Raw genomic sequence first — 26,643 nt, forward strand, 5'->3', positions numbered from 1 at the left:
TCCCAAGGTACAGGCAGAGAAGAGACACACATGGGACAGGATGGTGAAGAGACACAGGCACATACCACAAACACTTCTCTAGAGGAAGTGAGGTACAAACGAGTAAAGGACAGGAAGAGAAAGACAGATACCGAGATGTGAGATGGAGAGAACTTCCTGGATGGCTGCAGCAGAAAAGGGTGTCACAGTTAGTTTGTGTCCTGTCCTCCATCCCAGGGACTACTACTATAGTGCCATGAATGAGGCTTTCAGATGGGATCCCATTCTACTGCTTTCTGAAGTGTGAGCAAGCTCTGCAACCTTTCTGATCTTAGGATTTTTTTTTAAGTGGAACGAGCCAATCTCCCAATACAGAATTCATTGAGATTTCCTGAGTCAGCTCTCCTCTGGGTGTCTGGCTGATAACATCAATAATGAGCCCCGTGTTCTCTGTTGCTTATAAGATGAGGCCAAGTGAAACCACTCACAGCATAAGCCCAGCTCAGAGTGCAAGGCACTCACAGCCTTCAGCCTTAACCCTGTCACTATTTCTTCGTGTTCATCAAGGGGCAAGAGAAGCTTGCTTATTTTTCCCTGGGGAGTAGTGTGAAGGGGCTGCCCTGAGCCTGCACCAGAGTTACCCATCCAGTTACCAGGTTGCGTGCAGTAAGAATAGAGACACATCTGGGGCCTAAATGAGGCCACCAGGAGCTGATACTCTGTGGGTGGGGGAAGAGAAAGGGACAACCCCAGGCCTATGAGGTGGCAGGCTGCATAGCAAGTACCAAGGTGCAGAAAAAAGGGCTGATTTCAAGTCCCCACCCCATCCCAATCAACAGGCACATGCAGTCTTTAGCTCATGGGAGAGGATCCCAGTCCAGAGACAGGTCTACAGGGAATGTGAGAAGCCAAGGGATGGTGGTGAAGATGGGAGAAAAAAGGAAGAGATGTGTTGGATGATTCTGATCATCATCTTGTCAGGACCCAGAATTACCTTGGAAACAAACTTCTGGCCATACTTTGAGGTGTTTATAGAGTGGGTGAGTTGAGGAAGGAAGATCCATGCCAACTGTTGATGACACCATCCCATGGGCCAGGGTCCCTTACTGAATAAGAACAAGTGTTCTGAATATTAGCATTTGTCTCTGCTTCCTGATGACAAATGGGAAGAGGCCACTGTTCCAGGAGCTGTAGCTCCTGCAGCTACAATTGCTCTTGCTGCCACTCTTTCCCAGCCTTACCCAGCTAAATGCACAAACGGTAGGCCAAAGCAAGCCCTGTGTTCTTGAAGATGTTCTTGTCAAGTGTGTGGTCATGGTAATGAGAAAAGTAACTAAGAAAGAGAGGAGAAACTCAGGGTTAGTGATAGATGTTATGTGACCCCAAACAAAATGTTCTTATGATAAAGCCGCTGTACATTGTTAAATCAAACGTCATTAATACCAAAATTAGATCTACCACACAAAAAGACAAATCTACCTGAAAGGTGAGATGAGAGATGGACCAGGGAAGTACATAGAAAGATTGAATTTGAAGAAAGAATGTGTCAGAAATACTCACTTTATTTTAGACACTGTTGTATTCCAAATTTGCAGTAGATTGAGTATGCACATTACAGGATTGTATACTTTGACTCTCACAATGGGTATGAAAGGTCTTACACTACGAACTTAAGCTCAAACACAGGGAGGAAACAGCCATAGTCATTTACGAAGTAAATGATATTTGGAGTGAGTGGATAAAGGAGACTTACAGAACGCGGATGGAGTTAGGCCGGGGACGGGGGAAGGGTGAAATAAAGAGGTATAGGGAGATAAAGGATGACTAGCTAAGCTCTACTCAGCCATCAGGACCAGGTTACAGAGCCTTTCTGATGCACACGGTTAATATCAGCTCTCTCTGAATCTCCTTTTATCTTCTTTATAATTTGTGTGTGTGGGTGGTGGTGGTGGTGGTTATGTGTGAGATTGTGTGTGTGTGTGTTACCCATGCCCCAGTACTTGTGGGGAGGTCCGAGGACACTTTACAGGAGACTGTCCTCTTCATCTACTGAAGGAGAGATAAACTTGTTTTTAGGATCCCAAGTACGGGATTGGAATGGTCTCGTGAGAGAACAGGTGAGGTTAATTCACTAGAAGAGCAACCACCTCCTGCAGGAACTTAATTGTTGCCAGCTGAAAAGATCCTGAGAACAGGCTCTGGGAGGAGATATATAAATGAGCCAGAACCGGAGGTGGGGGCTTTTTGGAGACTTGAGATAGATTTGGCTGTTCATCGATGCACTTCAAGACGCTCCTAGAGAGAACCGCTCAAGAGAAGGCTTCGGGGCTCTGGTTCCTACTGAGATTCTGGGTTCTGGTTACCCCCGGTTGCATCATAAGAAATCCTGCGGCTCACGCCCAGAGAATCGTTCCTCGGAACTGATATCCTTAAGGTTTTGTTATTGTGTCCATTAATCCTCATTTCCTATTGTTTTGGTTAGTTAGGTTATAAGTGATGTATGCTCAGTCACTAAGTTGTTAATAAAATATGTTGGTTAAGAAAATGAGCCTACAATTTACCATTAGGGTCCTGGAGATTGAACTCAGGTTGTTAGGCTTGGCAGCAAATGTCCTTACCCATTAAGCCATCTCACTGGCCCTATACACAGCTTCACATCCAGCACATTGCAAACTGCCTTGAAATATCACTGGACTTCTCTAAAGTGCTACAGTTTTAGCCCTTGTTTGCTTTAGGTTCTTGACTACTTACGCTATTGTGATGTTTATGCAACTCTAGTCCACACATACTCACAATTGCCTTTGTATGGTAAGAATCATCTTTGGTTACTGTGTTGAACTGCTGAAGTATTGTTGTTGTTATTGAGGCATTACTAAGATGATTCTAACTAGTACAGTTTAATCTCCTGTCATGATCAGGATTTAGCTCATGCCATCACGCATGCCAGGCAAGGGCTCTATCACTGAGCTACCTACCTAACACATGTGTTACCATTTTTGCATCCTGTAGACCTGTACATTATAAACCCACTTTTATCCATTGAATGGTAAAGCCAATGGTAAAGCCTTGGTGTCCTTCTTATAACTGACCTAAGAGGCCACTATGAGCTTTTAAGTGTCACCCATTTAAGGTCATTCCTTTGCAACCATCATTGAATCCAACCCTCTCAGCAGTGGCAAGATCTCATTTCCTGACGTTTGTTTTTGTCTCTTGGCTCCACCCACAGCAGCCTTGTTTGTGCCTCAAAATCATCTAGAACCGTCACAGCAAGCCTTTGCATGTGCAGTGTACTTTGGCAAACTTTTCTCTCAAACTTGAGCCAATGTGGCTGATATGTCATTTCTTCAGGCCAATCTACCCAACCAGTTATTAATGTTATCCTGGACCCGCTTCCTCAGTGATAAAGAGAAGCTAGCCTGTCTTTGAGGTGTGGTAGCACTAGGATCTAGAGTACGGCCTAGGTTATAGGGGTGATTATGAATCACTCTTGACTAATGAAGGTCACTGTCCAGCCAGCGTGGATCTCAGCCACTCTCACTTTGAGGCAAGAAGGCAGGCTTCATTGATCTTTGCCTCTCGGTGCTTAGTCTATGCACTGCACATAGATGCATCTACTTCACTCCTGGTCGGTGATGGGATTGGTGACATTCCTATCTGATGACCATGGCACATGGTGAGTAGATCTGTGCCTTTTCTCCTCTACCTTCTTATGCAGTCATAACCACACTCATTGTGGCCATCTTTTTTTCCTCTCTCCTCCCCCTCACGCCCACGCCTACATCCTCTCCTGATCGAGTTTAGCTCAACAAATCTCTTTGTTGGCCTTGCAGCACCTTCTAGAAACAGGCGTTCTGTGGTCAGGAATGGTATCCAGCAATGATACAGGCTTTGACCTGACTTCTCCTAGTTCCATACCTGCCCCTTTTTGTGTGAGTATTGATGCGAAGCCCCAGTAGGACTTGGCTAGGGGCTTAGACCTTTGCATCTGAGCCCAGAAGCTTTACCCTTTGGGTATTTTGAGGAGCAAGCTGTTACTATCTGCCAGCTAGAAGATTTTGCCTCTGAAATAGATTATTAGGCGTGTCCAGGCAGAAAGAGGCTCTCTGACAAAGGCTGTGGAAGACAGTACTCAGAAGGCCTACTACTCATTTGGATCGGCTTGCAACTGTAGGCAAATCGCGCAGGGATCTGGTTTCTGCCACAGTACAGGAGAGATCATTAGAGTCGTTGGGTAGAAGATGACAGTGATAGGAAATCTGATGGGGAGCCAAGCCACAGAAGGAGCAAGAGCCAGCAAACACCTAAGGCAGCAGTCAAATCCTGAGGCTCACGCCCAGCAGCAGGCATCTTACAGCCCACTTGAACTTCTTTACCATTCTGTAGAATGGAGTTATTGTATTATAATCATTAAATCTTTCTGGCTGTACGTAATGGAAACTACTGAAAGCCAGAATGAAGAAAATCAGTGGTAAGGGTTTGGGTGCCACAGCAGCCAAGGAACAGGAAAAGTGTCAGAAATTGTTTTCTGCTTATCTCCAAGTGCCTGCCTTAGTTTTTCCTCCTGCTTCTCCATAAACATGGATGAAGCTACATGGCTGTCCCACAGCCTTTAAGTTTGTGTTTTGTATGCGTTGGCTCAGCCTGTGCCACTGGGGTCACTCAGTCATGCTCACAGCACGTGGGAAGTCACACTGTAAAATTACAGAGTCAGGAACTAATTTTCAGGATCAGAGAAAGGACTGTGTCTCGTGAATTGAACAACAACAGTAACAACAGAGGAGGCAGGGACGTTCCCCGCTAGGAGAGTAAGAATATAATAAGCACTCAAGTATATGAAAGAGAATAGTGTTCATTTCTAGGCTGAACATCCAGCTATCTCACAAAGACTCTGTAGAGGGAAAAAAAGATAGCATTCCACAAATTCAGATTATCTAAGGAGCAATCAGTGCCCAAATCTCTGCTATTAAATAAGCTTTCCTCGCTTGAAGAAAAACGCGAGAATAAACATGCCCTGTCCTCCACTTTACTGTACATCACATTCTTATCACAATTCCCCTCCCCCAACTCCTCCCAGATCCTCACCACCTCTCTACTAACCCAACTCCACGCCCCCCTCTCTCTTTAGAAAACAAACAGCAAACAAAAACAACAAACAAACCATAGTTTAAAAAAAAAAAAAGAAAGGAAGAGAAAGCAAATAAATCAATATGAGACAAAAACACTGGTGAGTTCCTTTTTGTGCTGGCCATCTACCACTGGACATGCGGCCTCCCTTAAGTGTGGTTAATATATCTGTAAAATGAAAGTGTAAATTTGGATCAATGATCTGACCTTCGAAGCTTCAGGGTTTTTTTGTTTGTTTGTTTGTTTGTTTTTTAAATCAGTAAATAATAATTAACTTTCAATAGGGTTGTTGTGACAATTAGATAACATTGGGTTGACAAGTAGTAAGACTAACTTCTACAAGGCTGGCAGTAAGGGTATTTGTGGTGACAGCAGATGGTGGTAATGGTAGTGGAGATAATGGCAGTGGTGTTGTCGGTGATGGTGATGACAACATTTATGGTGGTTGTGATGTTAGCATTGTCAACTTGATACAGTCTAGAACCAACCACCTGAGAAGAGTCTCAGCGAGGAGTTGTCTTCATTGCTTTGCTCCAAGGATTGTCTTAATGAGTTAGTTGATGGGTGAAGACCCAGCCCACTGTGAGTGACATCATTCCCTAGTCAGTGAGTGCTGAATGCCATGAGAGTGGAGAAAACAAGCTAAGCAAGAGCATGCAGCAAGAGTGAGTGAGCACACGCACATTCATCCCCTTCTGCTTTTGGCTATGGATATCGTATGATTAGCTGTTTGAAGTGTCTGCTTTCTCCACAATGATTGGTTATAAGCTGGGATTGTAAGTGGAAATGAATGTCTCTGTCCCAAGTTGCTTTTTTAAAAAAAATCACAGCAATAGAGACAAAAGTAAGACAGTGGTGATAATACTAATGGTGGTCATGATGGTCATGATAGCACTAATATAGTGGTGTTGGCAGTTGCTGTGGTGACGGTGGATTGGTTACAATTAATTATTTCAAAACCAAGAATGTGGACTGGAGAGATGGCTCAGAGGTTAACGGCACTGACTGCTCCCCCAGAGGTCCAGAGTTCAATTCCCAGCAACCACATGGTGGCTCACAACCATCTGTAATGTGATCTGATGCCCTCTTCTGGCCTGCAGGAGTGCATGCAGGTAGAGCACTGTATACATAATAATAAATAAATATATCTTTAAAAAGAACCAACAATGTGTTCATTTTGCCCAGTATTTAGTAGTTGCACATGCACGCATGGATGGATGGATGGATGGATGGATGGATGGATGGATGGAGAATGAATGAATGAAGAGAATAAACAATTAAAATTCCATACTTAAATATTCACATTTCTAAGTTTGTTACCGACCATCTCTAGGGTTGAATGCTAATTTCTTAGGCCCAAAAGTTCTATGTGAAAGCCACTTTGTGACTGACATGGCCAATCTAGAATCTAGGCTTCTCTGTCCCCTTGGCATTCCCAGGGTGCAACAGTCACATCAACTACTTAATTTGCCATAATTTTAAAAGCTTTATTAATCCTAAAGGCCTAACATTGTGATCAGTTTTAGCTGAGTAATAGCCATTTAAGGTTATTTATTTGTCGTAAAGAGTCATCATCCCGAGTTACCAGTTTGCTCAGCTCTGCTAATGGCTATTCCTGAAAGTTTCTCAGTGTTGCTCGTTTGCATGCATACAGTTCACCCTGTGACTGTGAGCAAAGAATGGATTCCACTGAGAGTTCAATTTTTGCTGGAATGGTACTTTTACCTTTACCTGGATGGACCAATTCTTGTTACTGAAACAGCTCTGTGACACCTCTGAGCAGTGTTCGATGTCTGTACAGTTTGCATAGTTCCCCGACCCATCCCTGGGTCTCCCAGCCGTGCCCGTCACACTTACACTCACATTTGGTTTAGATTTTATTTTTCTTTGCTGAAGAAGAAGAAGAAGAAGAAGAGTTTTTATTATCATTCATCAGAAGCTATCAGGCCCTACTGTTTCTGTAAGGGCATCTAATTTGCTCATGAGAACAGGCTCCTCTGCAGGCTGTTAAATTGGCCACTTTACAGACAGTTCTGCCTGAATGGGTTCAGCAATCCTCAGGTTGCCTAAGTGCATCTACCTATGAGCTCATGTGGCTTCTGAAACACCCCATAAGCTGTGATAAAAAAAAAAAAAAGAAGAAGAAGAAGAAGCAAGCAGCAGGCACCCATGCATTTGAGCAGTGCTTATTTGTGGATCATGATAGATAAAGCCAGAAACTAGGCTACGTCAGCCACCGCAACTGATACACAGCCATGCCCCTGAGCTCCCGCAGCTCATAGGATTAGGTAGTCGCACTCTCCACTAAGCAGTGGCAGATTCTTAGGTCTTCTTTTTGTTAGTATCCCTAAGCTATTGAAACTGGCCCCTTACCCCCATTTGGAACCCAAATCTCCCAGAGGTAGTCACTGATTACAATGGAGCTGACTTACTTTCTCAGCCCAAGACTGATGACTGCATCCCGGCTTCTCTCCAAATCCTGTGATCTCATGTCAAGCCCCACCAATTCAAGTGCTCCATTCCACTTTCCCACATCCATGGCTTGTCATAGACAAGGTGACTGACACCAAATGCCTAAAGTAAGCTATTTTAAGGATTTGTACCTTTATAGAGGCACAAGGGAGAAGACCTTGTGGCCCATGGTGGGCGAGGTGTTTGAAAAGAGGATGACAGAAGGCTCAGAGATAATCCAGGAATTCCCAAGGACTGGCCTGATTCAGTAAATCTATTATTGAGAGTGAGTCATTTGTGGCATCAGGGCACGTTGTCTCAGCCCCTGGCTGAACTATCGGGAAAAAACAGCAAGCCCTTCCCCTCTGGGAGAAGAATCCTAATAATAATTTCTAGAGAATTTGCATGTCTCTCTACAGCTTGCAAAGCATTTTTTCAGTTGGCTCCCCCTCTTCTTCCACCACACACCTTTGGACAATATTGTTTACTGAACTAATTATGAAAAAAGACCAACCAGGCAGGGTCTGAGGTTATCTAGTTTAGTGGGTTTTTTGCTTGTTTTTGTTTGTTTGTTTTGTTTTGTTTTAAAAGAATTTTTTGTCAAAATGAATTCTCTCAAAGTATTCTAATATATAAACTGGTCATGTGGAATTTCTACTGTATGAGGACAAGGAAGGAACACAGATCACTGTGAATCATCAGCTCTGGTGTCTATGTCCTTTCCAGAAGGGCTCCCCAAGGAACCCCAGGTCCATAAAAAGGCATTCCTGGCAACTATCTATTTCCCTCCCCTTTTCCAAAGATAAAAAGACAAAAATCTTAAACACAAATATTCAATATCTTTCCCCGTCCATCATTCGCTAAACCCACTAGGATGTTTATTCCAAGAGGTAAGGCCTTTAGAATTTGAAGTAAACAGTCTGCAGGTCTCAAACAACAGGGTGGCCAGCTCTTTCTATCCACTAGCAAATTCTAAAATTCTTTGTATTCGGAGGAGGCCAGGAGACGCCTTCTTCATCTCAGAAAGGCAGATGCTTGAGTTATGCCTTGTCAGGCACAGACTGCCTGGGGAGTAGGTCCAGTGATTTTGCACACCTATCACTGACGTCTCTAAAAGTACTAGTGTAAGGGTCTCCCTAACTGAAAAACCTAAAGGAAGTTGTAAGGGGGCAAAATACTGTGAATTAACTAAATGCCTCTTCACTGCACTTATATGTGAATAAAACAGTAAGTCTTATGCTATGTGTATTCATAAAAATCACTTCAAAAACTTACAATGGCTCTTGGTTTTCTACAAGACCAAGTTCAGAGTTCCTTGCAGTTTAAAACCTGGCCCCTGCAGACTTCTCTGGTCAAATGGTTTGCTGTCTCCCACTCAGTCTTTTCATCTGATTTAATATTTAAACCTTTCTATCACATTCATATATACAATATATTGATTATTATATGCATATATACAAACGTACATACAGCATTTAAGAGACGCAGGACTTTCTCCTCCTCCTCCTCCTTCTTCTTAATTCAAGTTACATCTGGATTGTAACCCCTTCACCCTTTTCTTACCGTTCCCACCCTCCCCGCCCCTCTGATCTACTCTCCTTCCCTAGACCTCTGACAGGTGGGGCCCTCCTCCCCTACCTTCTGGCCACAGCCTATCAGATCTCATCTGGACAGTCTGCACGCCCCCCCCCTCTGTGTTCCCACAGGGCCAAGGAGTGATCAAACCCTAGGCACCCACTCAACCCACTTCCGGGCCCTCTGTTTGCACTTTTACCCCTGCTCTCTCCCCTTCATTTCTGTGAGGTGGATACTATTATTAAACCCCTCTTCGTACTTGGGAAAATGGAGGCACATAAAACCTCATTGCCTATCTTTAGGCCATAAAGTAGTAAGCAGCAAAAACCGGATTAAGGATAGGTATTCTAGTCTTGAATCCCAGCTATTCCCCAACAGGAGAACTCCCTGTGGGTGACTTATCCCTGCAGAGTCTCAAGAATTCCTTCTTCTACACCTTTCTTGGGATGTCTCATTAGTGATCCCAAGAAAATATTGTGATTTTCTTCTTCATATTGCAGGTCTGGTGGCATCCTAAACACACAGACACACACACACAGACACACAGACACACACACACAGACACACACACACACACACACACACACACACACACGAGAGAGAGAGAGAGAGAGAGAGAGAGAGAGAGAGAGAGAGAGAAAGAGAGACACAGACAGACAGACCGACAGGAAGTAAGAGACAGAGACAGAGTTATTCCTTAGCAGCAAATCACTTCCAGAACACTCAAGGTTCATATGAAACCTTCAGAAATGAGTTCTGTCATGCACAGTGACTCAGTATCTGCCCATGGTCCACACACAGTCTTCTAGTCCCTGCTAGGTAACTTCTAGTGCCCCTCAAGATGGAGTGCTGTGTATTCTGTGTGATACATAGCTGTGAAGCTGTGTTGTTCACAACATAATGAAAAGCAAAAAGCTTGTAGATATTCAGGACAGATGCAATTCTCACAAATATTTTAATCTATAGATTAAAAAGGCTGACTGCATTATATTTTAAGCATTTTAACAGTTAATGTGTGTGTAGAGAACGTGCCGAAGTCGCCATGTGGGTTCCAAAGATTGAACTCGGGTCACATGCCTGGTAGCAAGCACTTTTCCACTGAGCCATCTTTCCAGTCCTAGCTGTATTTTACAGTATATTTGATATTGTAGGCATCAGCTAGCTTGTGACTGTGAGCTAGGGTTGGAAACAGACCAGGCTTTGCTTATCTTGGTACCCTTAGCACGCATTATATGTTTGATGAATAAATGGACGGACAGGTGGCTGGGTGCATTTCTCTCACCTTTTCAGCTTCTTTAATAAATGTCAAAATATCACTTTTCCTCACAAATTCTGGGGTGATTCCTTCTGGATCCTTCTACAGGCATGTTTTCTGTGTTTCTCATTTAGCAAGAAGTCCACCCAGATTTACTTTTCAGTAATTCACATTCAAGATAAACACTGCTTTCGATGTGCAAATTGCACCTCGCAGCGTATTAGAGAAGATAGGGAATTGTGACTCGAAATATGATTTCCCCTGACTTTCAGCCTTGAAATGTCTCCCTTGAATAATACAGCAGTGCGCACCCACTCCTTGAGATTTATCAGGTAAGAAATAAAGGGAAATGTACTTAAGTTTGCAGCAAAGGGAATATAAATGCAAACAAGAAAGAAGCAACGGGTGTGTGAGTCGATAGCAGAGTCAATACGAGGGTGGAAGGGAACGGTGGGCAGGCGTCAGTGCGTGGGAAGATGGTTGGGGAATATGACGGGGAGATGTGATCTTAGGAGAGGGGTGAAAAGAGCTTATGGAATGGTGTGTGGAAAGCTGTACAGGTGGACGAATGCGAGAATCGGTGGAGAGATGGAGCATGGCTGAATTAGTGCATATATAGGAGGAAGAGGGGTGGACAGAGGAATGGCGGGCTGGCTGGCTGTGTGAGTCCTGGTTGGATTTAAGAAAGTGGTAGAAGGATTAGTAGATGGTTGAGAGCAAGCATGAAATGTGGTGGCCATTACTGGGTTTCCCTGATCAGTGACCTGCACAGTGTTTTCGACTTCTCTCAGAGGGAAAGAGGAGTGGACACTCCCACAAGTTTCCCACTTTTCAATTCCCACCCTAGCCTGGAAGGCACCATCTTCCCCTCCAGGAGGATTTCCCTTTTGTCTCAGCTCCTCCCTAGGCTAAGTCCAGCTTCCTGGGAAACCCAGTCATTCCCCTGCAAGGTTTCCAGAAGTTTAGTAGCAAAGGAGAGGTTGGAGGCTCAACAGAGAGGGGCTGGGTCACAGGACCCTCATTCTCCTTGTCCCAGGCAGTGCTCCCCATAGGCAGGCAGGGAGGCTGGGTCACAGAAGGAAGCCTGTGGAGTGGCCCTGGGGGGGGGGGTGGATGCGGGCACACAGGGGTCCGCAGCAATTCTCAGATGCCCCGAGGGGCAGGGCAGGGGCGCTGAGGAAGCAGTGAAAGCAGGCTGGTATATCTTTAAACCTCCGTTGGCTGCTTAGTCACAGCCCCCTTGCTTTGGGTGTGTCCTTCGCTCCCTCCCTCCCTCTTAGGTCACTCTTTCAAAGCCTGGAATAAAAACCACAGCCAACTTCCGAGGCGGCCTCATTGCCCAGCTGCCCCCCAGCCTGTGACAGGTTCCATCCAGCCTCCTTGCCCCGTCCCAGTGACGACCTTTTTCCAGAGGCGACTAGATCCTTCGGTTTCATCTCTCAAACCATGGACAAGTTTTGGTGGCAAGCAGCTTGGGGACTTTGCCTCTTGCAGCTGAGCCTTGCGCAACCACAGATCGGTGAGTGGCCCGCCAGCCTAGGCAGCGGGATGCGACCGCGACGGGGGAGAGAGCCAGCCCAGGCAAAGGACTCCAGCTGGATTCCCCTGGGTTGAATAGGCAGGGGAGGGAATGCCGTGAAATGGGCTCTCAGCAAAGCAAAGCTGGGGTTTGGGGCTACGCTGTTGGAGAGTTTGTTCTTGGGAAGCGCCGCTTGGGTGAAAGGAAAAGAGAAAGGGAGAAGAAAGTTGGCTGGGCAGGTTGCCCGCCACAGATTTTGGGCGAGGTCGCCTGCGCTTGCTGGAGCACATGGCGCAAAAGTAACTGTACTCTTGGATGCACGCAGCCGGCAGCCCGACTAACAGGATCTGGCTCTCAAGGGCTCCCCAAGTCCGGTTGATAGTGGCTAGTAGAGCAGAGCCAGGGACCTGGGGCCAGAGCTAGAGCTGGGACCTGTAGAGCGGTCCGCAAGGTGGCCACAGACTTGTAAGCCAGAGACCTTTCAGAAAGCTGAAGAGAGTGAATCCTAGCTTAGACTACAGTCCCTTTTGGTTACAGACTGCTTTGGCTAGTGGGAGCTTGAACTGCTTCTATATGAGGCTCTGAGTGCCCAGGAGGTTCCAGACTGGGGCCAGGGAGGACATATAATAGAGGCAATGATTGGATCAGCTGCCCAGTGCTTGCAGCCCCCTGGTTCTTCCAATCTGGCCAAAGTCAAACAGCAACAGGGTTCATACTTGCTGCCGGGCAGCTTCAGAGCAGGACGGAACCTGTATCAAAGTAACACGCGAACTTTAGCTCAGAGACCCCAGCATCCCATCCATCGAAATGAGGAGCTGTAGAGGAGAGGGGCTGGGGTCCGGCATTTACTATGGCTCAACTCCAAGGTTTCCCTTCCTTTGTCTATATATGAGCAGATAATTCCATGAACGCGTTAGCGCCAGCATAGTTAGCTTTTCTTTTAAGAAGTGCCAGCTAGGTCATTAAGTCAGCTCAGCCTACAGAGAGTTCCTCTCAGCAAGAATTTATTAAACCCAGTTTTTTTTGGGGGGTGGGTTGCCTACCTAGGTATTGTAGACATGCTAAATGGGGATTATAAATTTTGAATTCTGATGCAAAGTACTGAAAATGTTAATCATAGCAAAATACACTATTGTTCATATATTGTATCCTTTTACGGTGCCAGGCTCAGTGTTAGGTATTTCTTTCACATATGTTGTTTCTTTATCTTTGTGGTGATTTGGTGAAAAGTATTCCCAGAGGTTAGCAAGGAGTGGTTCTGGCTGTGAACTCGGGGGTCATTAAGTTCCATCGTTTGGACCTGTCCCGGGATATCTGAACGCATGTATTGGACTAAGTCGAAAAGACATTCAGAGAAAGTGGCATTCTGGTCCTCAGAGGCTACAGTAGTGGCTTCCAAAGGGAACCAGAGCTCCAAGGGGCCCCTGGAAGGCAGAAACATTCAAGATGGGTGGGGAAGGGCAGGGAGAGCCCAGGACCTGGCTGCAGAGGTCAAGAGGGAGCTTGGCACACTACTCCCACTTTGCTGTGACTGAGGCGATGAACACTTGCATTTTCACAGACTGTCCCCGGGCTATTCTAAAAAGCCTACTCCTAGATACTTGAGGTCCGTATATGGCCCAGGAGTCAGGCCTTGGAACCTGCAGGGCACCTCTGCCTTGGGATTTCCACTCTCCTGTTGTACAGTGTGGCTATAGGAGAAGTCGGGTGGAGTGCCAGTAGCAGTGGCTGCCTGGACCCTGGCTTTCACGTCCTTTTAAAGTTATTGGAAAGGAACTGAGACTCAGAAATGAGATGTGACTTAGGAGAGGATGTGGGTCTCCGTGAGCAGAAGGGAAAGAGAAAGGGTAGGGAGAAGAGAGACATCGTGGTTGCTGTGTTCTGGGAGTGACTGGTTTTGGAAGATGATGAGGAAACTTTGAGACTGGGTGAAGTTTTTTTTGGGGGGGCGGAGGATGAGCAGAGGTCGAGTGACAGGAGAAACTGTCCAATGCTGCATTGGAAGTCAAAAAGCAGAAAGTATCTGGAGGTGGCTAAGCAGCTCCCGGAATCCTTCAAGGCAGGGAGAAAGTGGCCTCAGGTGGAAGGCAGAGGGGTCAAGTACCAACTTGCATAGTTCCTTTCCCTTGTCTTCGTCATGGCCAGAGATCATTGCTAGGAAACTGCACCTCCATTGCTGAGGGGGTGGGGGAGGGTTGGTCTTGAGAGTTGGAGGGTTGGGGGCAGCAGGCATCTTTGTGCGCCCTCTGAGCGTTCTGGACATCTTTTCCCATTGGTCATTAGAGCGCAGGCTAAGTCTTCCCGTGCGAAGAGGGAAGGAAGCAAGCTCCTTCCAAATCACGGTGATGAGCTGGGAGAATGGCAGCTGAGGGACAAAGTTTCTGTTTTTTGCCAACTTCCCCCTACACAGGAGGGATTGCTGGACCACAGGAAATTCCTGGTCTGTGACAGATCTCTTTCCACTCATTCCCTGAAAATTTTCTGATTCACTGTCTTAGACTCACTTTAAAGATCACTTGGGGAAAAAAACCTCTTCTTTTTCCCAAGGGGAAGTTGACCATGGGACACAGGAGTTGGTGGTGACTTCCCTGCTCTCTTAAGGTGTGAGGACATCTCTGAAACACCCTAGTGTCTGGGACCCCCATCCTCTCCTTTGCAGTGGTGAGGAAAAAGGTGTGGCCAGTTGGGATGTGGCATAACATTTTCTTAATGCCTTCTTATGGTCCAATATGCTCAGTTTAAGTTGAGAATAATGATCACTATATCTTACCCTAAAGGAAAACGATGCTCAAGACAGATCTGTCTTGTTTCAGGGCTTTGTATGCCTCCTGAGCATCACTGAAAAGTTAGAAGTACCCCATTGACAATCCTGGCATGTTGTCGTTGCCACTTAGCATCCAAAGTCCTTAAGAAGTGAACCCAGTGGGCAGATTCAGTTGGAGTTTAGTGGTGGGGTCTCTTACATAGCTTAGCAGTGGCCACACACATTAGTACTTTCCTAGCATCACTTTCTTGATAAAGAAATCAAGGCTCAGAGATAACAAGACTCATCCAAGTACACAGGGGTAGAGTTGGAGTGCTCCATCACCTTTAACGTCACCCATCACCACCTTTGCCTTTAAGGGATCCTGGAGAGAGTAGTCTGTGGTCTCACACTGTTCCTGCCCACTGTAGTCAGCAGAGAGAGCAGGAGTGGCTTCTCTTGCCACCCTCTAGAAAGCTGTAGACTCCTGGCTGCCCTGCCTTGCCCTCCTCTGTCCCATCCTTCCCCAAGCTCAGCCACAGCCATCCAAGATGCCAACCTAGTTATTTATTGCTAAAATAAGTCAGCTCCCTTATCAGAGTCCACTTGCCCCTTTAGACGTGCTCTCATTTGTAGGCTTGGCAAAAAGGGAGAGGCTGCTCCTTGCCTAAGAGACAAGTCAGGACAATGCTCTTTGCCTGGAAATTAAGAAAGGCCCCACAGATGTTCTCATGCTGGCCTCGTAGGCATTTCATGTGCAATGACCCACAGAGAGCTGTGGTTACATACTCTTTGGGCAGTTATGTACACCCTATTTGAGGGGAAGTCTTGAAATCTCAGACAGTGGGTTGACATGGCTTTCTAGAGAAGTCACGGATCTTGGACCAAAATCTACTGAGAATTTCTAGGAGACACGTGGCCACCCAAGCAGATAGACTGGGCTCCACTAACACACAGGAGGTGGTGAGAGAAGAGATGGCTGCCCCCCCCCCCAGCCTGTCCTAGGGATGGGGATGAGGGATATGCTACAGTTGTGTTTCATCAGTGCCTCCATTTTAGCATCTCCACCCAGAGTGTGAGAGGGAAATGATTCTTGTGAAAGAGGGAGCTGAAGCAGGTGGCAGCTGCTTCCGGGGGCCCCATGGAGTTTTCAAAGGGGATCTTCTCTACTTCAGAGTGAAATTCTTGGGGTTTGCACATCAAAAAGCTGATGACTCAGTTTTCGTTGTGCCTCTGCTTGAATGAGGACACAACTTTTTTTTTTAAGGAGGGCCTTCAATTTGAGCCCCACTTTCCATCACTTAGCAGGCTGAAGTTTTTGTTGAGCATATACTCCTAGAGCTAAGGTAGGACTCAGTGACAGAGTATTTACCTAGCATGTGTGAAGTGCTCAGTTTGACCTTCATAGCTAGAAAAAAACAAAAGCAAACAACAACAACAACAACAACAACAACAACAACAACCCATACTAGCTCCAAACTGGCCAGCAAGGGTTTGGGAAGCCAGGGCCATTAGTGCTACCTGCCTTCTGCAGCTCCCTGGAATCCCCTGATCCCAAACCCTAGTGATGGCCCCCAATGAGAACCAGGAATATTGACTTGAGATGAATGTCTCAAATAGAGAAGTAAGAATTTTCATGTGCAGAGGCAGGCTGGCTGGTACACTGAATGTGCAAATATGTTTATGTGTATATGGCAGCAAGCTGATAGCATTGTTGTCACCCTGCTGAGGACTCTGGTGAGGAGAAGGCTTGGCTGGCCAACTGCTTACAATGGGGCTTATATGTACTCTCCCCAAGCAAAGAGTTTGTCTGCCTGTGGTTTTGGTGGCTGCTGGCCATGGGGCCCTTCTAAGGAGAGGGTTAGTGGATGGCTGGGTGAGAAGAGACTGGGATGATGAGGCCAAACCAACACTTAAACCTCAGAATGAAACACTGCCCAGCAATGGCTGGCGTGGTCAGCTGCTGGTCTGAGACTAGAGTCCTTGGCTAAGAGGCCCATACCACCTCTGGCCACACTTGCTTCTGGCAGGTGGCAGCAGCAGGGAGAGATGCAGAAACACTTCCTGAAGAGTCTGGTATCTTCTATGGCTTGCTATTGAAACTTACACTACTGCACCCCAGAGGTGCCTAAGCTGCGAGAAACTTGGCAGCTAACCATGCACCCCCACTAGCTTCTTCTGGACTGAGCTTGCCCAGTACGAAGTTGCTCACAACTGGGGCAGGTCCTGCCTTCTCTTGGATCACCTGCTCAGAGACACAGTCAAATACAGCGCGAGAGGATGATGTTGTGGGGGCTAGCCTCACAGAGCCAGAAAGCCATGAGGCTGAGGTGCATGCATCAGCTGCCTGGGTGTGCCCTCCTGGGGCAAGTGTCCCTCCTTTGTGCAAGTGTGGGCAGACAGATTCAAAGTGGGTGGGGAGCGCTTGAGTCACCAAGGATGTGATTTGCAAAATTCGGGTCCCAAGAACCTTCCGTAAGTCTTCAGCTTTCGAAAGTAAAGGTTAATTGCAAAACCCCAGGGAGGAAGGAATCTGTCACATGAGCAGTGATTTTGGGGCATCTTTGAAAATGGCTGGAAGGTGGTACAGTTTGAGAGTTCTTAGACTTTTTGTATTTGCTTTTTGGTGACTAATTACAGGTTTCTGAGCTACTGTTACCAATGTTAATAATCATAATAAACCAATGTTCTCTTTGTTTTCTATAAACTAGCTTGTCTAAATTATACACCAATCTGACAAAAACAGTTCTTTTACTATCCCCCTTTCCCACACAACGTAACTAAGGCACAGGATTTTAGCAAATGGATCAAGGCTGCCTAGTGGTGAAGTGAGGGGGCTGAGATGTCAACCCAGAGGGTCACAGGAGTGCAGGTGCCCATAGAGTCCAGAAGGGGGCATCAGATGCCCTGGAGCTGGAGTTACAGGGAAGGGTGAGTCACCTGATATGGTGCTGGAAACTGAACTCTGGTCCTCTGCATGGGCAGAGAGCACTCTTAGCCACTGAGCTATCTCTCCAGCCTCTTACCTTTCATTTGAAAACATGACAGCCGAGGAGAGGACTGGACTTGCAAAAAAAAAAAGGGGGGGGGGGGGGGAAAGATTACGTAATGGAAACCTTTCCCCGTTCATCCTCTGAGTGGCTCGCTTACTCTAATTCCCGAACAGGAGTCTAGTCCCTTTTTTTTTGTGTGTGTGGTGAGATGTTGGGGAGGGTGGAGACTTGGTGAGGTCAATGGATGCTGATGTGAGTTTTTGTTCATGATCCCTTCATTATTTCTCAGCTGAGTGAAGGTGAACTTTGCTGACTGTGGCTTGTGGTTAAAGAAATCTAAGGCATGGAACAAACAAATGGAAACAAAACACTTACTCTTTGCTTAATCTGCGTTCAGAGTCTTCACTCTACAAATAGGGGTTGATGCGGAAGGAAGGGAAACTGAGAAAGGAGTTTGCCAGAAGTTCTGTTTTACACTTCCAGGGCATTGAGGAGTTAGCTCAGGGTAACCCTTCTTCCCAGCTCTATGACAGATAAGGTGACCTGGAGACTGCTTGGTGCAGCAGGCAAATGTCATCCAGGGCATAAGATACATTCCTCTGGCTGATGGCCATCTAGGAAGGGAGGAGGTGAAGCACTTTGGGTGCATGAGACTTGGGCCACAGGAAGGGCTGCAGACCTTTACGCCAGTGGCAGGAACCCATTCAAGATTCTCCATGTGTTTCAATGTCACCCACATCTTTATTCTTAAGCAGGTGTGCACTGCCTTCCCGAAGCACGAGCTAAGCAGCATTGTATTTTTGTTTGTTTGTTTGTTTGTTTGTTTTTTTTAAAGAGGGATGATAGTGAAACCTCTTTGCAAGGGTTCACTATCATTCAAACTAAGACACAGGGGAGAAAAGAGTGATTGCATGGACTTGCCCCTGACTTTGACAGTCATTTCACTATAATTCTGACTCCATCTCTGTAGGTTTCAAAAACATCACATAAGTATGCCAGGCACAAATGTTGCCAACTATGACTGTGCCCAGTCCAAAATGCTGAGTCTAACAGAGATAAGTTCTAACTTGAAGCCTGAAGGGGACTACTTGATTCATTTCTATAGCTACCAGAGAGTTAGTTGTAATGTCCCCATAGAAAGGGAGGCAGAGGGAGGGCATGGCCTCAGGGAAGCCCAGAGAGCTGGAGAAAAATCTTCCAGCAATTTCTTGCAGTTGGATCCTCTGTTTTCGTCACACCTTAGAGGTCAGTTTCATCCAGTTAGACTCTCCACAGTGCAATTACTCTCCCCTGCTGTTCACTAGTTGCATTTCCTGGTCATTCATTAGAACTTCATGTACAGCGATGGCTCAGTCAGTAAAATGCTTGCTTTGAAAACCTGAGGCCCTAAGCTCAGTGCTCAGCATCCATGTAAAAAACCAGGCATGGCAGTGTAGACTTGTAGTCCCAGCAAGGGCAAGTGGATATGGGAACATCTCTGGAGCCCTCAGGGCAGCCAACTAAGTCTATCTGACAAGTTCCAAGCCAGTGGGAAATCCTGTCTCCCCCAAACAGGGTTGACTACTTCTAAGAAATGACATGAGGCTGTCCTCCTGCCTGCACGTACACATGCACTTGAACATGCCTAAACACGCATATACATACATGGGTGTACACTTACACACAAACATCATAAGGACTTAATTTTTAAAAGAAGCTAAAGAGATGCTGTTCAGTTGTAGCTATGTAGCTCCAAAGCATCTGACGGAAAAGCCATATCTTATGAACATGTCTGCACACACTACAGCTTCCAGCTATTGGCATATTTCAATAACTATAGTAAGCTCTCACTAAACATTTAGAAGTTTAACCGAACAAAATTTCTGGAGTTAATCTGGAAGAAATCACCATCACTAACTAGTTGAGATACTTTGGGTAGGGTTCCAGTTCCCTTATTTTCAGCTTTGCCTCTTCTTTTTGGTCTATAGAAAACATGTACTTCCCTAGTGTTCCTTTCAGCAAATCTCAAACTCCTTGAAGTTTCTTTTCTAGGCACCCTCTTCAGCTTAAGTGGATCACTTTTAAGGTTTGACCTATCAGGCAAGGCAAGGAGGTTAAAAAGTCCATTTGGTTTTGTCCAGTATGGTAGACCTCTTGATTTCCTTTAGGCCTGGCTATTACTGAGACTCAGTCCTTATCTTAAAACCTGACCTTGTATATAGCAACCTTCCAGCATCATAATCCTGCTCTCAGCAACACTTTGAAAAAAGATGTTCGCCTTTTCATCCCAATGTTAAAAATGTGTGGTGGGGAGAGACCAATTGAGCGTTCTTTCATCAGTGGTTTCCAGATCTGGGAACTACCTCGTGTAACCAGACAGTTGGTAGGGTTGGAATGGGGAGGTTGGTTTTAGGGGAGGCCAGTACCAAAGACTCCATGGCTGTGAAACAAGAGAGATCCTAGCTCATTCTCTCTGTGTCACCCAAGAGCAGGGTGAGCTTGGGGAGCTATGCATTGAACAAGAGCATACAGAAGCATCCTCAGAACAGAAAGACTCCTCTGTTTTGTTCCTCTCTGTTACTAATTCACCACCAGTTTCCTCTATTTTGTCCATGTGTGGAAGGAGAAAGCAAGGCTCTAGGTGACCTCTTCGGTCCTTTCCAGGCCTCCAGCTCTGTAAAGCCTCCACTCTGAGTTCACTAGTATACGTGCCTCATAAAACAGTAGAGAAAACAACTCTACTATAATGCTGTAACAGTACAGTACCAAAAGTGTGATGCCCAGTGTGGATTAAATGTCAGAAGTGAATTATTTACCCATTGCCAGAAACAAGCAGAGACCTGGCTCTACTTCATAAACCCAGAAGGCACAAGCGACTCCTGGGAACAACGTACTCCTCTCCTCGTGCACCGCCAACTTCTCCCCCCTTCTTGGCAGTGGGCAGATGCAGTTGTCCAGTAAAGGATAGAGGCTTTAGCCATGTATCTCAGCCACACATTTCCACTGCATCATGGGCAAGACCTGCATGAAACACTCCTTGCTTCAAGTGACAATTCAAACAATGTCATACCAAGAGGTGTGAAAATCCAGCTTCTGAAGAAGAGAAAGAATTATGTCCTTCATTCTCAAAGCTTCAAGAGGACCCTGGATTTCTCAGCCTCCCTTCCAGGAGCCTTCACAGAATATTAGTACAAAAATGACCCATGCACTCAGCCACAGAACCCACTGGGATATATGTAAATATTGGCCATAGCCATGGCCCTGAGGTTAAGAGCACTGGCAGCTTTGCCAGAGGACCCAGGTTCTATTCTCAACACCCACATGCTAGATCACAACTGTTTGCAGTTTCAGTTCCAAGGCATCTTCTGGCCTCCGAGTGTACCAAGCTCAGATGTGGTCCATAGACATATATGCAGGCAAAGCACTTATACACATAAAATAAAATGATGATAACACATATGTACATATGATATATAGTATACATATATAAGAAACATGTTTATATACACATAAAACTTAAGTAGGGTACTGTACAAAGCAGGACAGTGAGATGCATTTACTCCTTCTATCAAGGGCTTTCCATATTCTTGTTAACTTTTCCCCTATAAATCCAGAGCAATTCTTGCTCAGTAGGAGAAGAAAGAAATCATAAATTTGTGCTACTGAGGAGGTTTGCAAAGTGGGTCAGAGGCTGAAAACTCTGTCTGCTTCCAGCCCTATATCGGTCACTGAGGGTTTATAATCAGTTGAATTATAATCCTTTCTGCCTGTCCCCACATCGTACTCACCTGGAATCCACCAACCTTTAGCTTAAATAAGATACCAGATAGGTTCATGCCTCCTGTCATATTTGTGCCCTTGGTTGTTGAATATGCTTCCTCTATCTGTACTTCCAACCCATTGCACAGACATTGTGACACTCAAGGAGAGGTGAGAACCCACACTTGGCCAGCAGACCGCCCTTCTCCTTGGTCATAGAATGACTGTGCGCATCGTCCTTCCTTCATCATGATTTCTGTTTCCTCGAATATAAAATGGTGACAAACCAACCAGTTCATTATACTGAACTGTGTGATTGACAGCTGGAAAGGAGTGAGGGATGCAGAAGAAATATTCTTCTCAGACATCTGATATGTTAGCAGCAGAGAGCTAAACAAGACAGCGTATAACTGAGTGGAGATCAGAGAAGGCATGACATGCCCCAGAGCTGCTGGTGTATGGGAAGAGCTCAGGGAATTAGAAGGTCTCTCTCTCTCTCTCTCTCTCTCTCTCTCTCTCTCTCTCTCTCTCTCTCTGTGTGTGTGTGTGTGTGTGTGTGTGTGTGTGTGTGTGTGTATGTATGTATGTATGTATGTAAGAACACAGAGAGATAAGGAACAAAGAGGGTAAAACATGAGCTGAGCATTGAGAAAAGTATAGCTTCATTGGAGTTAAAGGGGTCAGCTGACCACATAAGACAGTTCATGTTGAAGGGATGAAATACAGCAAGTTCCAGGTGACAAAATAATAGTGGCATTGCCTACAGGGTCCAATTCTGCCTCAGAGACTCTGAGGAAGCCCTCAGCCCTATCAGACAATAATAACAGAATTTTGGAACAAGGTCAACTCCAATGTGGTAGTGAGAACTTTAATGTCTTTACCTGGTTTGGAGAGTGACAATTTGAGTGACTCCCCAAAAAATCCTATGACATCAGTAACAGGTTGATTTCTGCTCCTGTGACATTTGTTACAGGCTGCCTGGGATACTGTGTTTAAAAGCCTAATCTTTATGCAAAGAATGTTGTGGTCCATTAGTGATATCTGCCATGGACAAAATACAGTCTTTGGCTCCCTCCTGTCACACTAATGCCACCGTACTAGACTTCTAGGCAGCTCTAATTCATGTTTCTAAAAGTCATATGTAGGATCCTCTGGAATTTAGCCATTCTTGAGTCTAGAAGGAGCCATACTGTCCACACACCTCCCCTTCCAGAACAATATAAAAATAGTCTTTTCCCCGGAGGACAGACTCAGTCACTTGTGCCTTCTCTTCTGATTCATGCTTATGCTGTTTTCCCATCACCCCATGTCAAGTTAGATGCTCAAAGCCAGGAATCTCCTGTTTGAACCAAGGCCAGACTTCCTGGCAAAGGGCCCTTCACATCACCTCCATCTGCAAACTGAGAAGACACAAAAAGCTGATGCCTCACCCCGTGAGCGTGAGCGTGATAGGGGAAATAACTGGCTAATGGGTAGAAAGCCTTTGAAGATGAAAGGGTTGTATGTGCATGTTAATTACAACTTTTATCAGCCCTGGAGCCTCTGCATTCTCAGCTGCCACTGGGCGCTGCTCCTCTGTGCTTCTGAATGTAAAAACATTCCACAGCCTGGCCCAGCTCCTAGCATCCAGTCATGAGAGCTGAATTCTAAGCTCAGGCTAGCCAGCCTCTCTGGGCCACTCAAGTTTCCCTGCCCATCCCCAGGGGGGAAAGTAGGCTCACTACCTGGGAAAGTAAGATAAGATAGAGCAGAACCGTAAACAAAAGGCTCCATGGAGAGTCTCCTAGAAATAGCCCCTGGGTAAGATTAGGACATTCTGCTCTATTTCCCAACCTGTGAAAGCCTAATTGTGTGACCTTGGGCTATTGGCTTTATCTGTCTAATGCTTCGATGTACTGTGTGAACTGCCCAGGATAATGATCCCTCTGCCTCCCCTCAACCTCTGCACCTTAGCTGGTGTGAAAGTAGGTTTGTTTGGTTGCCCCCCCACCCCGCATCAGACTGAAGCACGTGAATAAAACTACAAGGTGCCATTATTACCCGGGGTAACTTTCACGTTTATCTGTGTCTCCTGTTGCTGGTTGACCCCAATCGTTGAAACCATATTCTTTGGAATGCTCACCAATCTCCTCAGAGCTTCCACCCTCTTCTTATCTAGAAGGGCTCCATATTGGCCCCCGGGCTGCATGGTTGTGCCCTTTCCGGAGGCATGTGAATGCGTTCAGGCTGCCAGGAGACTGAGGTGTGCTGCACACATGGGTCTCAATGCTTTGGGTGGGATAACTCAGTCAAAGCACTGAAGACAGATGGAAAAGTTACTCAGTGCTGACAATCAGCTTGAAAGGTGCAAGCTGACCTGGATCCCCACAGCAGCACCAACTTATGGCTGAGATGGAGAAACAGAAAGAGAACCTAGGAGAGAGCTTACAACGGCCTAGGCACTACAGCCAAAAAGCTACCATGTCAGAAGGAAGTGGTGGAAAGTATACAGCACATTTGCCTTATTGGACATCTAAAGGAAAGAAACCTCAAGGCTTCAAGTGACTTTCCCAGTGTCACACAACTCAAATACCCAGGTCTTCTGACTCTTAGACAAGCCACTCCAAGAAGACCTTGAGTGTAAAAAGAGAGAGAGCCAAACAAGCAGTATATTAGTGGTCCAATGGGGGGATTGTAGAGGTGATTACACTCTTTGGTGACCATTGCTATACCCGAGCTGTGCATTTTCTTGCTTGTCTTATTTGGTGTTCTTTGGATCTCTTTTGACTTATGGGGCAACTGGAACAAAAGGCTCAGAGTAAGCTAGCCTGGCCTTTGGGGTTCTGAGTGGAGTCCATGGTCGTGTGTTCCATGCGTTAAGTCAACAAGATGTGTAGAACAATCGTGTGTGCTAGACACCTGAGGATGCAACTTGAGATGGGAGGCAGAGTCTCATCAGTGCTTCCTGGAACAAACAGTGTGTCTGGGAGATAGACGCAAAATGAAGACAAGCCCTTCTTTAATTACATGTGTCCTATGTTATGAAAGAGAAGCCCACAGTCTTGTGAAGGCATATAGTAAGGGGATCCCACCTGTTCCAAGCCTCTTGCATCCCAGAAATCACCAGCATTTAATATGTTCGCAGAATCCCCTGTTCTTTGAGGTCCTTATTTGTTGAACTTCTCAGAACCCCATCCACTTTATGTGAAAAACACATAAAGTATGTGTTGGGTGTGATCCAAGCTCCCTATGGGGCCCCCTTTGGCTGCCTCACTTTTGGGTGGTATAAAAGAGCAAGAAATGTAAGCTCTCCAGATAATGAAGCTAGTTGGTAATCATGTCTGCTCTGCAATGGACGGTGGCAGAAGAGAGTTGTGGGAATCTAGGAAGTGACTGGAACCTTAGGGGCATGTGCTGGAGTGGCAAAGGAAGACACATTGTGGAGAAACAGAAGGTGTCACGTGGAGCCGCACTGGGAAAATTTGTGACCTATTTACAGGTTGTGATGTTAAGCCTGGGTGAAGGATTAAAATTTTTGGCTCAAATCTAGAGTGTGATAGCACATGTACTTGAGGTGGCATGTTGAATGACTTCCTGTGGTCATGCAGGTACATCCTTTGGGTTCAGACAAGTTGAGCAGCTTTGCACTCTGGGATATGAATGTCAACCCATTTGGTTTCAGGGGCCTCACAGCTTTATCTTCTTGGTAATTGCTGACTCCTTGTAGATGACAAGAGTAGATTCTTTCAGAATAATGACATGGGTATGGTGAGAAAACAAACACTCAAATGCAAAGGCAGGGGATGATTAAAAAAAATGTTTATCCAATGGTATAGGCAATGGCCACTCCAAGTGGTCTACTGTTAGCAACCAGAGAGAAAAGTGAGGGGCATCTGCTTCATCATCTCATCCTCCTTTATTCAGATGGATTTCCTTTTCGTTGGTGAGATAGGGATGGAGTTACAACTGTCATAACCCACCAGAAGCTACAACACACCGAGGCAGTAAACCACATGCTTGTTATCCATCACCTGCATCTGGGTCCACACTTGTCAGGGCATCCAGCTGAGCATCTCTGTGAGCAATAAAACAAACAGCTCTCATGAAATAACTCCTCCCACTGTAAGAAATGTGGGGGTAGGGGAATTTCAGGGGCTCAGTGATATTACCAAGGTCCGTGGCGTTCTTTTTCTGACGTTGCACCCTGGTATTCTCATTGTCTTCAGACAGCAGTTAGTCTTTCTTGTGTTGCCCACTTGGTACCCACAGTTCCTCGCTGATGAAAACTCTGTCAGTATCCATCGGCAGAAGGGATGCTTTATTCACAAGCACCTCTCTTTTAAAATGGAGAAATGGCTTCCCCAGGGGTCTTTGATCAATTTGTCTTTGGGCCAAACTAGAATCACACGACTGGCAGGCCACAACTGTTGACTTAAGCCAATCATGATCCACCCAGTGGGGATAGGCGTCTGCTCCTTCCTTCTCCAGAAAACATTCTCGATTTCTGTGCAAATTTGAGTTCAGTTAGGTCTACATTGCATGGTAAGGATGTCTGCTATGATATGTAAGGTCCCAGAAAGTCTCTTTCAATCTGACAGGACTATGGTTTGAGACTCAATATGGGACAAAGCAAAAAAGGCAAAGCTAATTTCTTATTTTTCTGACCCACACCCTCCAGCTTTTTCTGGGAAGCTGCACTTCATGGCTAGACTTTGTGGGAGACTCATTTCATATTTTTTGTTGTTCTTGTTGTCCAATTTCAGTTTTTTCTCAGTCTCGGTAGCTAAATGTATCTTTTCTTCTCTTTTAAAAAAAGGAAAAACCGCCGAGAAATAACCTTAAACTTGTTATAATTTATAAGCGGTAGCTCCTGGACTCACCCTTTGCATGCCCGAGCACTTTATTACTGGAAACTCATGACTTGCACCCATCCCCACACTACTGGAGCTGCCCATACATGAGGACCACTTCTCTGCAATGATCCATTAAACAAGAATTAGCCTGACCTTGGATGAGCATCTCTTCCTGTAAGTTCTGAGATGATGACCCCCCAGGGAGACGGCCAGCTTCCCCTTTCTATTACATTTTTCCACTGGAGTGTTTTAATGTGTGTGAAGTGTTTTCAGCTCCATTATCTAGTCCAGTATGCACATTAACTTTGTGGTTAGCATTATTATACAGTTTTTTTTTCTCCGAACTGTAGCAAAGTTTTAATGATTTTCCCCAAGTTCACTACAAGTCAAGGTCGGAGCTGATTAGTGTCCTGTGAGGGTTTGGATCTTAGATT

At 45.7% G+C, this 26,643-nt stretch overlaps 1 protein-coding gene across 14 annotated transcripts in view; it reads left to right on the plus strand.

Annotated features, from left to right (window-relative positions):
* The first annotated feature begins 11,663 nt into the window (after positions 1-11,663).
* The window catches only part of CD44 (CD44 molecule (IN blood group)), an 85,712-nt gene continuing 70,732 nt past the window's right edge, over positions 11,664-26,643 (plus strand). For 6 of the 14 annotated variants that reach the window (XM_084774987.1, XM_084774988.1, XM_084774986.1 and 3 more), the window contains exon 1: positions 11,670-11,903. In XM_084774987.1, coding sequence (XP_084631113.1) covers positions 11,831-11,903 — 73 coding nt within the window. In that variant the 5' untranslated portion in view covers positions 11,670-11,830. Of the gene's footprint in view, positions 11,904-26,643 lie in introns of all 14 variants that reach the window. The other 8 variants (XM_084774992.1, XM_084774980.1, XM_084774979.1 and 5 more) reach the window with 7 other exon arrangements.

The sequence above is a fragment of the Acomys minous genome, assembly GCF_964271855.1.
Source record: "Acomys minous genome assembly, chromosome: 3".
NCBI classification, from domain to species: Eukaryota; Metazoa; Chordata; class Mammalia; order Rodentia; family Muridae; genus Acomys; species Acomys minous.